Below are 14,371 nucleotides of genomic sequence, written 5' to 3'. Positions count from 1 at the left end.
TGGCACAATCTTCTCTTCTCCCCAATCCTATTCAGTACCTCCTCATTAGTTATGTGATCTACCCATCTAATCTTCAACATTCTTCTGTAGCACCACATTTCGAAAGCTTCTATTCTCTTCTTGTCAAAACTATTTATTGTCCATGTTTCACTTCCATACATGGCTACACTCCATACAAATACTTTCAGAAATGACTTCCTGACAATTAAATCTATACTCAATGTTAACAAATTTCTCTTCTTCAGAAACGCTTTCCTTGCCATTGCCAGTCTACATTTTATATCCTCCCTACTTCTACCATCATCAGTTATTTTGCTCCCCAAATAGCAAAACTCCTCTACTACTTAAATTTCTCATTTCCTAATCTAATTCCCTCAGCATCACCCGACTTAATTCGACTACATTCCATTATTCTCGTTTTGCTTGCTCCCCAAATAGCAAAACTCCTTTACTACTTAAATTTCTCATTTCCTAATCTAATTCCCTCAGCATCACCCGACTTAATTTGACTACATTCCATTATTCTCGTTTTGCTTTTGTTAATGTTCATCTTATATCCTCCTTTCAGGACACTGCCCATTCCGTTCAACTGCTCTTCCAAGTCCTTTGCTGTCTCTGACAGAATTAGAATGTCACTAGCGAACCTCAAAGTTCTTGTTTCTCCATGGATTTTAATACCTACTCCAAATTTTTCTTTTGTTTTCTTTATTGCTTGCTCAATATATAGATCAAATAACATTGGGGATAAGCTACAACCCTGTCTCACTCTCTTCCAAACCACTGCTTCCCTTTCGTACCCCTCAACTCTTATAACTGCCATCTGCTTTCTGTACAAATTGTAAATATCCTTTCGCTCTCTGTATTTTACCCCTGCAACCTTTAGAATTTGAAAGAGAGTATTCCAGTCAACATTGTCAAAAGCTTTCTCTAAGTCTACAAATGCTAGAAACGTAGGTTTGCCTTTCCTTAATCTATTTTCTAAGATAAGAATCCAAACTGATCTTCCCCAAGGTCGGCTTCTACTCGTTGTTCCATTCGTCTGTAAAGAATTCGTGTTAGTATTTTGCAGCTGTGACTTACTAAACTGATAGTTCGGTAATTTTCACATCTGTCAACACCTGCTTTCTTTGGGATTGGAATTATTATATTCTTCTTGAAATCTGAGGGTATTTCACTTGTCTCATACATCTTGCTCACCAGATAGAGTGTGGTCAGGGCTGGATCTCCCAAGGCCGTCAGTAGTTCTAATGGAATGTTGTCTACTCCCGGGGCTTTGTTTTGACTCTGGTCTTTCAGTGCTCTGTCAAACTCTTCACGCAATATCATATCTCCTGTTTCATCTTCATCTACATTCTCTTCCATTTCCAGAATATTGTCCTCATTAACATCACCCTTGTATAGACCCTCTATATACTCCTTCCACCTTTTTGCTTCCCCTTCTTTGCTTAGAACCGGGTTTCCATCTGAGCTCTTGCTATTCATACAGTTCGTTCTCTTTTCTCCAAAGGTCTCTTTAATTCTCTTGTAGGCAGTGACTATCTTACCCCTAGTGTCATGTGCCTCTACATCCTTACATTTGTCCTCTAACCATCCCTGCTTAGCCATTTTGCACTTCCTGTGGATCTCATTTTTGAGACGTTTGTATTCCTTTTTGCCTGCTTCATTTACTGCATTTTTATATTTTCTCCTTTCATCAATTAAATTCAATATTTCTTCTGTTACCCAAGGATTTCAACTAGCCCTCGTCTTTTTACCTATTTGATCCTCTGCTGCCTTCACTACTTCATCCCTCAGAGCTACCCATTCTTCTTCTACTGTATTTCTTTCTCCCATTCCTGCCAATTGTTCCCTTATGCTCTCCCTAGAACTCTGTACAACCTCTAGTTTAGTCCGTTTATCCAGGTCCCATCTCTTTAAATTCCCACCTTTTTTTACTTTTCGAAAGCCAAGAAATACTACAGCCATTAGGTAGCCTTGATCCATGCTCCATTACTATTAGGGCATCATGTGAGAAAAGTGCAAGTTGGGTTTCACTCACTCAATGCCATAAGAACCCATGCTGGTCTTTCCACATGATATGCCTTAGTATATCTGAGCTCAGATACAACAGGTGGGTGTGAAAAGGGTTGAGTGGTGGTGTGATGGATCACTTCAGCTACTCCTTTTTTTAGACAGGTGTGATTTGTGCTTCTTCCAGGCATTTAATACAGTTTTATTGTTCATGATATAACATTCTCTAACACTTGGGGTATTTGAATTGTGACCTGTAATGCACCAAGTGTTATTTGTCATGAAATCTGCCTGTACCTTCAGGTCACAACAATTTTTCAGCTGTCAGTCTTTGTTTGGTTACAGTGCACTGGTAGAGTCATTATTATAATGTCTACACGTTCGTAGCAAAATTGACTGATGACAGAAAAGTGTATTCTGTCTAGCCATCTGGCGCACTTCTATTCCCACTATACTGTGGTTTAAAGTCCATACAAAAAGTTACCTACTATTTCAGGGTGAGTTTGTTAGTTGATAGTGTGCTGTGATTACAAGTTTAGGTCCACCCTTGATATTGATTCGTGAGCAAACAATCTCAGCGCACTTTCTGTTGCTATCTTGGTGGATATGAGTTTCTATCCTTTAGGTGTACGCCTAGATTTTTCTAAAATATCTGACTGCTGTTAGTTTTGTGTTTTAACCAAATTTCTTTAACTAGTTTGTGGCAAACAGTTTTATACTAGTTGCACTGCTTTTTTGAACTGCTGCAAACTCTGATATTTTGTTGTGAGTGCTTCAGCAATTAATAATATGTTTGTTGGTTAGTGGGGTTAGCAGGCACATTAACTGTAATTCTTGAAATAGGTGGTTTATTAAAACACATGAAACACAGTACACAAAGCTGTAATTCTGTACAGTCATATTTTAACATGAGTGACTAACAAATTAATGATTGAATACAAAACTGAAAATCAAGACACTACTGTATCTGCACAGAAATTCTATTAAAATGTCATTAAGATATAACAGGTCACTAGGACTTTTATCTTTTTATCTGTTGGGGCCATTTCTTTCATCTACATCTACATACATACTCTGCAATCCACTGTATAGTGTATGGTGCAAGGTACCCTGGACCCTTTGAGACTTTGGGTCTTACACTATAATTATCAACATTTGAAGTGAATAGAGAATTGCCTAAATCTACAAGCTCTTGTGTGCACTCCACACACAGTCAGCCACCTGCATATCAACCTCTAATTTATAGTACTCCCCTGACCCATTTAGGGGAATCCCACCATTATCAGTCCTATGATACAAACCAGAAAGTCACAACATAGAGTGTCAAAGAACATATGAAATCTCTGGCTTAAGCGTTTTACTTGGTTCAGAGCCAGAGGGCTATGATCAGTTCTGGGGACAATGTTGCAGATTGTGAACTTCATTGGAATCCAATGAGCAAGACTGGTCTTCTCAATCCTCTCTGCCAGTTGTGGGAAAAACTAAAGTAGACCCAGATCACTTTGAGAGGCAACATTCATTTCAGTGTGTGCCTTAATCTGCAATTGGTAGCACCTTGTTCCTTAAAGTCTGTTGGAATAGCATTTTCAAAATGTGTAATGCATCCTGGGGTACACACACCACACACAAGATGTTCTTTTCCATTCATTGCTGCCATTTATGTCAGGGTACCATTAGTTGCTTTACATTTTATATAATGATGAAACAATGATTAACTGGCCCCTTCCTACCCTTTTCCACTTGCTTCCCTTCACACAGTCCACAGGGACCTCCCAACAGTTGAACTGTGTCAGGATGAAAATAAGATGTCCATTCTTGTTGCATAGATATAACGTGGTGATGTGACCTGATGGAATGTTATGACATACAGGGAATGCAAAGTTACATACCATGAAGTTTCTTGTAAAATAGACAGTTTCTCATCACATAATTACAATGGATTATATAATATATTTTTCAGGAACAAACAGATAAACAGAGGCTCTTGTACTTCCTTTTGGATTTAACCCATTTACTTCTGTTTTCAAACTGTGTGACTTTATTACTGAGTAGGTTGAGGTGCACTTATGGTGTCAGCAGATCTTCCACTGTGTGCTGCTATTCACAGTTTCTTTCCAATGGCATGGCCAATCAGATAATAGTATCCAGTATCCAATGCGAATTGCTAAGTCTAATTACTAACTTCTGTGGAACATACAAATTGATCACTTTCATTCTTGACTTGGATAGCTTGAGAGCGATGATTATTTATCTGGCTATTATGAATTATAGTATGTTAGTTACAAGTTTGTGTCTGTATTTCATGTATTCTGTGATTATCAGAATATGATAGGGTTTCTTTGTGTATTGTCTCTCCACAAATATGAGTTCCATTTTGTGTTCATAGTAGTAACTTCCCATCAAGCAATGTATGAGCTTATAATTTCGTTGTGAGTTGGCAAAGTCAATGGATGTGACAGAAGCAAAACTAACTATGACAATGGAATGATCTGCAGCATAACCCAAGGTATAAGTTAAGTTGAAATGCTGCAGTCTGGTTGTGAGTTGAGCCAACAAATGTGACTGGAAGAAAACAGACCATAGTGATGGACTGATCTGTGATGTAACTCACTGCTCATTGTGAAAACATTGTGAGATATTTTCAAAATGTACTGACTTCTGAGGCTGTGGCCATTCATGAGCCCAAGAATACATTATAAATTTTATGGAGTGTTCTGTTTTATATGACAACATTCTGGATTACACCTTCCATTATGCTGCCATATAATTTGATACACACCACACCATGTCCATATTTATTGAATGTTGATGCCAAAATCTTGTGTAATCATCTGATTCATTGTTCATTGCGTACACTTTCCGTCATTCACCATGCAAACATTTACAAACTACAGAATGCAACACAAAAGTTACTGAGACCATACGTGACCTTTTATCAATTTAAATTCAAGGTCTCATATCTCAGTGTTGCTTTTCTCCAAGTTCATGTATTTTTCTTGTACCATATGATTTTTGTTTCTGACTAACTCATCTCCACCCTCTCTGGTTCCTCTGCCATACGAAGAGGGCCTGTGGTGAAAACACTGCTCTTGCATTAAGGAGGATAGTGATTAAAATCCTCATCAGGCCATCCATGTTTTTCTGAGATTCCCTTAAAACTTGGATTTTTCCTTTAAAAAGACACAACCATTTACCTTCCCTATATTTCCTGAATCCAAGTTGGTGTTTCATCTCTAGTGGCCTCTACAGAGAAGTATATTAAAACCCCTGATGTTTTTTGTCCTTTTTGGCTTGTTTGTCTGATTTATATTTTTTCCTCTCAGCTAAGTTATCATTATCTGCCACAAAAGAAACCTATATATCCAGACTTTTGACTTTTTATTTCATTGTTTGAATAATTATTGTGTAGCTTTTTTCATGCATTTTTATATAACAGATATAAAGTTTTGTTGTTGTTGTTGTTGTTGTTGTTGTTGTTGTTGTTGTAGTCTTCAGTCCAGTGACTGGTTTGATGCAGCTCTCCATGCTACTCTATCCTGTCCAAGCTCCTTCATCTCCCAGTACCTACTGCGACCTACATTATTCTGAATCTGTTTAGTGTATTCAGTTCTTGGTCTCTCTCTACGATTTTTACCCTCCACACTGCCCTCCAATACTAAATTGGTGATCCCTTGATGCCTCAGAATATGCCCTACCAACCGATCCCTTCTTTTAGTCAAGTTGTACCAAAAATTTCTCTTCTCTCCAATTCTATTCAAAACCTCCTCATTAGTTATGTGATCTACAAATCTAATCTTTAGCATTCTTCTGTAGCACCACATTTCAAAAGCTTCTATTCTCTTCTTGTCTAAACTATTTATCGACCATGTCTCACTTCCATACATGGCTACACTCCATACAAATACTTTCAAGAACGACTTCCTGACACTTCAATCTATACTCGATGTTAACAAATTTCTCTTCTTCAGAAATGCTTTCCTTGTCATTGCCAGTCTACATTTTATGTCCTCTCTACTTTGACTATCATAAGTTATTTTGCTCCGCAAATAGCAAAACTCCTTTACTACTTTAAGCATCTCATTTCCTAATCTAATTCCTGCAGCATCACCTGATTTAATTTGACTACATTCCATTATTCTCATTTTGCTTTTGTTGATGTTCATCTTATATGCTTTTTTCAAGACACTGCCATTCTGTTCATCTGCTCTTCCATGTCCTTTGCTATCTCTGACAGAAATACAATGTCATCGGCCAACCTCAAAGTTTTTATTTCTTCTCCGTGGATTTTAATTCCAACTCCAAATTTTTCTTTTGTTTCATTTATTGCTTGCTCAATATACAGATTGAATAACATTGGGGATAGGCTTCAATCCTGTCTCACTCCCTTCCCAACTACTTCTTCCCTTTTGTGCCCCTCAACTCATAACTGCCGTCTGTTTTCTGCACAGATTGTAAATAGCCTTTTGCTCCCTGTATTTTACCCCTGCCACCTTCAGAAAGCTTTATATGAATTTAAAAATGACAAAAAAGAAATTTTAAACCATGATACCTCAGTTTTTCTCCACAAGATTCTTCAGTAGTGTGCTCCTGGCTGTCCTGACAAGTTGTTGTTTCCATTTCATGCACAATATTTTGACAATGAACCCAGTTACCTTCTTCAGGTCCTGTTATGCACACTTGCTGCCGGACTCCAACCAGATGGTGAATAATCCCCTGTCTCAAACTGCTGTTTATAGTCAGATTCAATTCCTGGCACCTGATCTTCCTTTGATGCTTTTTGTTTTTCTAAGCTCACACTGATATGTCATGGGAGCTCTGAAAAACTAAAAAGCATCAAAGGGCATAGTGGGCATAGGAAATCGATCACATCTAGAAATAGTGGTGTGAGACTGACAATAGTTCATATTTGATTGGCATCCAAACAGCAAAACTTACCACACCTGAAGAAGACAACTTGGTTGGTCATCAAAATATTGTGGATAAAATTAAAACTACTCAGCAGACACGAGGAAGCACACTTTTAACTTTTAAGCCATTGGAAACAAAATTCAAATTATACTTCCACAGAAGTTGCCAAAGATGATATCAAACAATGGAAAGTTCAGAATGGAATAACAATATGCACTGAATAGATTACTGCTCACAACATCAAGGAGGCATTGAGTGTCAGATAGGCACATTAAAAAGTAGGCTCTTTGAAATTATTTGCTTTCAGACAAAGTCTTTGATAAGGGGAGAGGCTAATATATTTCATTTTCAACTAGATATTGAAATGTAGATTTGAGTATAGGAAAGATTTTCCAATGCATTTGTTTCAGAAGAATTCTACTACGTGCCTTTCATGAAGCAGATCATACATATTTTTCACAACTATGTCTTTTCTGTGGGTGAAGTGTAATGGACATTGGTGAAATGATATTTTTTTTTTTTTGACCTAAAACAGGAGTTTTGAGAAAGCATCTAGTGGCGGAAAGTGAAGATTTAACATATTTGTTAAAACAATATATATTAAGGTAGAAAGTGAGACAAAAAGGAAATTTGATGAACAGAGAATAATTGAAATGTAATTGAACTACTGACAGAAGTAGTGAGATGCTTTTGAGGTTTCTAGAAATTGGTCTGTTGTTACTGTCATTGTTTGTGTGTGTATTGAGCTGTAAGACCTATTAAAGATCTACTTACATATTCACTTCCATTAAAAAAATTATTGATATGGTAACCTACTGTGTTGTCACTGTATAATGTGAAAAATTATTTGATCTATTTGAATATCTCTTTAATGCCAGCAGATGGTAGTCTGAGTGACACAGCTGTCGGACAGCTGCATGGTTTGGATAATTCACGCCGAAAACCTGCATCAACTGGTGACCGGGGCAGCAGTAGTGGAGGAAGCAAAGGCAGCAGTTCTGGGAGCCAGTTTTCAGGACTGAACAAGAAGAGCAGCTCAACATCTCAGCTTTCAGCAACAGGTACCTTTCTACTTATCTTGTTATTTATAAAACATCTTAACCCTTTGTTCTTTCTCCTCTTCCGCCTCCTCCTCTTTCTCCAACAACCTCCCCTCACCCCATTCTCTGTCCTCTCTCTCTCTCTCTCTCTCTCTCTCTCTCTCTCTCTCTCTCTCTCTCTCTCTCTCTCTCTCTCTCACACACACACACTCTCTTTCTCTATCTATCTATCTATCTATCTATCTGTCTTTTAATCATATTAAATTGACACTTCATTTGACATTTGAGGGGGTCTTCTTTCAGCAAAGAATTAAAAATTAAATTTAATTAAGAGCTGTAGCTTTAAGACACACTATTGGTGTGTAAGGAAATGAATAAATCTGCAATGTGTGAAAATGTTAATATTCACTGGATGTCATTTCTTACTAAAAGCTAACTATACCATTTGTTACTATTTGACATAAATCATTGTGTATTTTGAATATGGCCTGGAAGGATCTGGCAGACGGTGAATAATTTAGGAGTAAAGGACTCACCAAATGAGTTGATTCTTTGAAAGGCGTACAAAAAACAATGAAAACTTTGTGTGGCTGTTAATGACTCAATGCACCTACTATTCAGTGAGTGGTCTCCTTTACAGCTTAATAATTTACAGTCTACATTATGATTTGTTTTACATATCTCACTAAATCGTTTTCACATAGTTTTCATAGTTTTCTAACACATAACAATTTTGTTATTTGTGTTGTCTCTCCACAAATGAGAGTTCTGATCTTTATTCATAGTAGCAAGTTTCCACAAAGCAATTTCTGAGTTTGTACAGTTGTACATGATGGAAATAATTTCTGTACTTGTATAACTGTTACTGATACTTAAAGAGATGTCTAATATACACTTTTAGCTTGAAAATATTGTTTGTAACTGCAGTAACAATGACATTCTCAACTTTCTGTTTGTTTCTGAAATAATAGCAGTTGAGGTGCTGTTAGTACATCTATTGCTCTCTGTTAATTTATACCTGGAGTTACTGCACACGTTTAAAGCCTCTCTGTCATTATAGGATCTATGTAACATGGTCAGTAAGTGAATCAATCAGTGAAAAGTAAGAAAATTCAGTATCTGTGAGATGATGAATGATTAGTTAGAGAAATAATAGCAAGTAACAGACAGACTTTAAGTGTGTCACAAGCACAAATAGCATATTTTTATGCATCTATAGAGAAGAAAAAAATCAGTCACACTATGACATTAATATTAGAAACTGGTTACTTTCAGAAATTATTCCAGTTATGGGAATTTTGCAATATATGTCTGTTCAGTATACTAAACTTGGTGTTCACCATTTGTGCTGGATAAGACCTTCTGTCCAACTACATTAATTTATGCAGATCACTGTTTACCAAAGTCATGTATGTATAACACAACAGGACAAAATGTCATTCTCTTTCATTGAAATCTAATTTGTTTTTGCAAATTTTCAGTGGACTGGTGATGATGATAACTTATCACAAAATTTCTTTAATTCTGTTCATAAATTGTTTGTTTGTGTGTGTGGGTGGGTGGGCGTGTGAGCATGTGTGTGTGTGTGTGCGTGTGTGTGTCTGTCTTATAACTATGAAAATTTTAACTGTAGTTGCTTCTTCTTTCATCATTGCCATCTCAATTTCTTTTGTTATGAACTGCCTAGGCTGCGTATGGTGAAATTGCTCAATGTTTTTCTTTTGCACTTGTTTTTTTGGCCTTTGTTTAAAATATTTCACCATATTACCAGCATTTCTGTACTCTCTACAACTGTTAATGAAATATATCACTGTCTTTCTTTGTGCTTCCTACAGAAATTTTGTGAAACAGCCACATTAATTATTTGTGACTGCAGGCGGATTATTGGAATAAAAATTTACTGACATTACTTTTATCCTTCTGCACAGTGTTCTCAGAATGCTACAGTCCATTTGCTAATGTATTTTTATGGTTTTTTCCCTCCCAGAATTTCATTTCCTACATTTTTTAAAACTATCAGTGTAATAAATGTACAATGTTACACATTTTTACTCTGATCCACTTCATCAGTTTTTCCCAATAGTTATTAATATACATTTTTGTCATTGATATCATCTACAAATTACGTGTAAAATGTGTTTCACTATCCATTTTTTAAAAATATATACACAGTCATTCTCTAATTTATTAGATAAACAATACACAGTCACTTTTTATAATCCTTAGCATCTCTAATACAATTCACAGGTCTGTTGAGGAATAATGATATACATTTGTTTTTGCAAATGTGATTCCACAAAGAAATTAAGTTTTCTCGGTATACAGAGTAGTTCATGAAGTTTCAGGATTGCAGCCAGATGGCACTGATTCTTGCCTTGATATTTTGGTTGACAACCTTTTAGCCATCATCAGGTGAATGTTTTATGGTTTAAAATACTCACCTGAAGATGGCTACATGATTTTCAGCTAAAATATATAAAACACTCTCGTGAAGATGGCTGAATGGTTATCAGCTGAAATGTCGCAGCAAAAAGTCAATTTCATCCAGCTGCAGTCCTGAAACTGCACAGAATTGACTAAGAACTGTTGGTAAAGCCCATAGTTATGTCTTATTGATGATTAAGAGACTAACCAGACTTCATCCTAATTTCCAGTCCATTTATTCATGTTATGCAGCTATCAGTTCCCATAGATTAACAACCAAGATGGATCATTTTACAGGAAACAAACAAGGTTTTTCTGCTCACCAACCGGTATTGTAGACAGCATGGGGGTTTCAAGTATGCTTCCTTCTGGACTAAATGAGTTACAATTTTCATTAAGACTGACTGACTGCTAAATAACAATATTGACTTGAACCCTTGCTGGCACATTGTCAGCATATGAACTGGTCATGTTTGTCCCAGCCTCTGAATTTTAAAACCTATCAGACCTTGGTTACAACCACTGTGATGACAACTCTGCAAAGGTTTAGCATTGTTCTCATATGTGATAAAAATCTTTGAAACCTGGCATCTTGTTTACCATGGCTATTAGTGAGTTTCTTAAAATGTGTGGTTATGATGAAAGAACGATGGGAGTAGAGAATTGTAGGAATTTAGGGAATGACTGAAGAATATGGAGCCGGTGGAGCTACATCTGTGGCTCTACCTTTCTACTTGAAGTTTGGCTTAATAGGGATGCTATAGACAGCTTCCCAAATACATCTAGAACTCTTGTGTTTTGGATCAATAAATTGCAAGATGTTTGGATACAAAGATAGGTTAGTGCACATAGAAGGAAGGATTAAAAGGGATGTGGGATAGTTAATGGAAGTGTAGTAAAATAATGAAAACAAAAGGGAATTCAAGTCAACAGGTCATATATCTTATTAGATAACAACAGAGCAGAAATGAAAGTGTAAGCTTCACTGTAAACAAAATATGAAATACATATTGCACAAAGAATTTAAAGACTCATTTAAAAATAAACAATAGGTAAAGATATTCCATGAAAATTATTCAGGTCTATGAACCAACATGATCACTTTCTGACAGGGAAGTGGAAGCGCTCTTCGGAGAGCTACAGAATCATATAAATTATTTCAGATTCCAACAAAAGATGATAATTTGGAACTTTAAACCAAAAAAGAACAAAACCATAAAATAATTCTTGACTGGATGTATTTAGATACATACAAGTATTATAAATGATGGATATCATATATTAGAAGAATTTGCTGAGAAGAACATCATGCTTCTCTGTAACTTCTTCTTTGTGAAGAAAACCAATAGAAAGTGAACTTGGCAAGTACTGAAAGAATAATGATATATCAAAAATTAAACTAAGCAACAAATTCACCATCATACAAAATAAACACACTTATTCAAATAGCAAACGATGGTACAGATAGGCTACAAAGAAAGCAAAAGAAAATCTCAAATGCAGTAAGGCAGTTATTAAAGAGAGGATAAGTGTTTCCATGAAATAATACACAATACTGTATGTTGAATTAAACAAAACTAATTTGAGAACAGTTGAGAAAGTGAGAGACGGCCCAATGTGAATTGGTAAGAAAAACAATTGAAAACAGTACTAAAGTGAAGAAAATGAAAGAGTAACTTACTTTGGGGTGTACTCCGTATTTTATCTTTTAAAAAGGCAGATGGAACAGTTATAAACAACTGAAGAAAACTATACATTTATTTCAGCATTTCTTTACACATTAGAAATGTTTAAGATGTGGATAAAAACACTAATATGTCTCAAATGTAATTCCTGATTAGGGATTTAAAAAATTGACAGGAATTGTGGAATCTGGAAGCAAAGGAACACTAAAGGAAGTTGCAAAATTGTTACAAAATATGTAAAGAGGAAAATTGTTTCCTAAATGTGAAATTATATTTAATCATTTATTTACAAAAGTATAAAAAGGAAAGCCTCCTGCCCACAATCTACAAAATATTCACTGGAATTATCACCATAGATAAAAAAAATGATTGGATTTTAATCAAGTGAAAGAGCAAGCTGAATTAAAAAATGAATACCTTGTGAACAAAATTGTAGAATGGAGTAATCAATATGCATTATCACTTTGTCTGAACTTCATACAAATATTTGATTCAGTTTCAGCAAAATCTATACTAACAGCTCTCAATAAACAAAACATTGATTCAGCAGTTGTTAATATAATCATCCTCATCATTTGTCATCTAAAGCAGGATAAAGGGCCTCTTCAGATCTTTTCATGCATTAGAATAAATATTTTGCATTTTTACTGGATGGGTGGTTGTTGGTTTATTATTATTATTATCATTATGTACCCATTTTCCACTGGGTTCTCTTCTTGAAATTTTCTTTTCTCTTGAAATCCAGCAAAGAATTTCCCTGGTATATCTACTGTCAATTTACCTGGCTACATCCTTTGCTTTTCTCCATTCAACTTTCATCATACTCATAATGTACTCCATGCCAGTCTGTTTTGACTAGTTTCTTTCTTTTTTTTACAGCAGCAATTACAAGCAGACCTAGCTTCACTACTTGCTTAACAAAGTTCAGTTTTTTAATGTTCATTCCATTAAAAGTGTGTATCTTCACTAGAAGACTGATTCATTTGCTTGGTGCACGTCAGTCTGTCTTCCGTGAAGTGTTCTCTTTAGAGAAAGCCAAATGCAATCTAAGCAGTAAAGTGCTGAGGATGTAAACAACAATTTCATAGTCCTGTTATGTTGTTTCCAGATTTGTACATAGTATCCTGTTTTTATATTCAGTGAATTTGTAAATGCATTATATTGTGTGGATCATCAAATTCTACTTAGCAAACTAAAATATTATGGCATTCAAGGCTTGCTTCTACTTCTACTATTGATTGAGCCTTTCCATGATAACAGAAATTAGAATATCACATTTACAAACTGCAAAACAGGATTAATACTAAACACAGAATGTGGAGCTCCATAATGTTTGATACTGTGGGATTTGTTCCTCACTGAACATGACATGGATACATAATAGTATTACTAGGCAAGCAGGGTAAAAGGAAAAGTTAAACTGTGGAGACATGTCATAAAAGAACATCCAGATTAGAATAGTTCCTTTACTGGAATATTAACAAGGCACAATCAGTTGCACAAACTTACAAAAATGTCTATGAACAAAGGAATGTGGGACCAGTTGGTATACCAGTACACACCATGAGTGCCCACACACCATGAGTGCCCACTGTTCATTGGTAAGATCAGTGGATGCAGTCTCTCTGGGCAACATGAAAGCAAGTCTTTCACATTCTTGTGGTGCATCAAATGTGACTGATTTAATACAGGAATTGAAGAACTATGGAATACAAAAATAACTGGGCTTACAAGGGTAACATGAGTGAGTGTAATCTAACAAAAATGAAGAAGGAAGAAACTATATACAGTTTACAAATTAAGAATGTAGTGACTAATCTAGCACAATAACTAAAGTAATTGCATGATGCAATAATGAACTAGGGCTCCATTGGTGAGCTGATCTAACAATATTTGTATTCTGTCTCTAACAGCTGCTTCCAAGGTGCCACAGCAGTTTACCCAGATTACAAAGGAGTCGTATCACACTGCACTTACAATATCATAACAAACTCCATGAAGTAAAAATTCCTGAATCCGGAAGACCATGGTGAGGCAGTGAGTGCTAAACCATTCAAGTTCCAAAATGTCATATCAGTCCTATGCCAACTAGTTCTCCATAGGTGTCAAGGGAACCCTGCAATATTGTTTCCTTAAGAGGCACATAAAACCAACTCTCCTTTAATGTCTTCTCCATTCATGCACCTATCTCATAACAAGCTGTTAAGATCTAGTAAATTAATAACTTTAATGACTAAGGAACATATAATAACTGTACACATGTGGAAAGCTTGGTGTTGGTGCAGGAAGTGCATTGGGTTGGAA

The 14,371-nt window shown here is 35.8% G+C and overlaps 1 protein-coding gene across 6 annotated transcripts in view; it reads left to right on the top strand.

The window, feature by feature from the left end:
- Positions 1 to 14,371, top strand: part of LOC126337046 (regulating synaptic membrane exocytosis protein 2) — a 1,181,006-nt gene that overhangs the window by 745,659 nt on the left and 420,976 nt on the right. For all 6 annotated transcript variants that reach the window (XR_007565038.1, XR_007565036.1, XR_007565035.1 and 3 more), the window contains one exon: positions 7,797 to 7,979. Coding sequence is in view for 2 of the 6 variants with exons in the window: in XM_050001371.1 (XP_049857328.1) it covers positions 7,797 to 7,979 (183 nt within the window). In the remaining 4 variants the exon portion in view is untranslated. The remainder of the gene's footprint in view (positions 1 to 7,796; positions 7,980 to 14,371) is intronic.

The sequence above is a fragment of the Schistocerca gregaria genome, chromosome 2 (assembly GCF_023897955.1).
Source record: "Schistocerca gregaria isolate iqSchGreg1 chromosome 2, iqSchGreg1.2, whole genome shotgun sequence".
NCBI classification, from domain to species: domain Eukaryota; kingdom Metazoa; phylum Arthropoda; class Insecta; order Orthoptera; family Acrididae; genus Schistocerca; species Schistocerca gregaria.
Note: the sequence above shows the minus strand (reverse complement) of the source record. Positions and strands in the feature narration are given on the sequence as shown.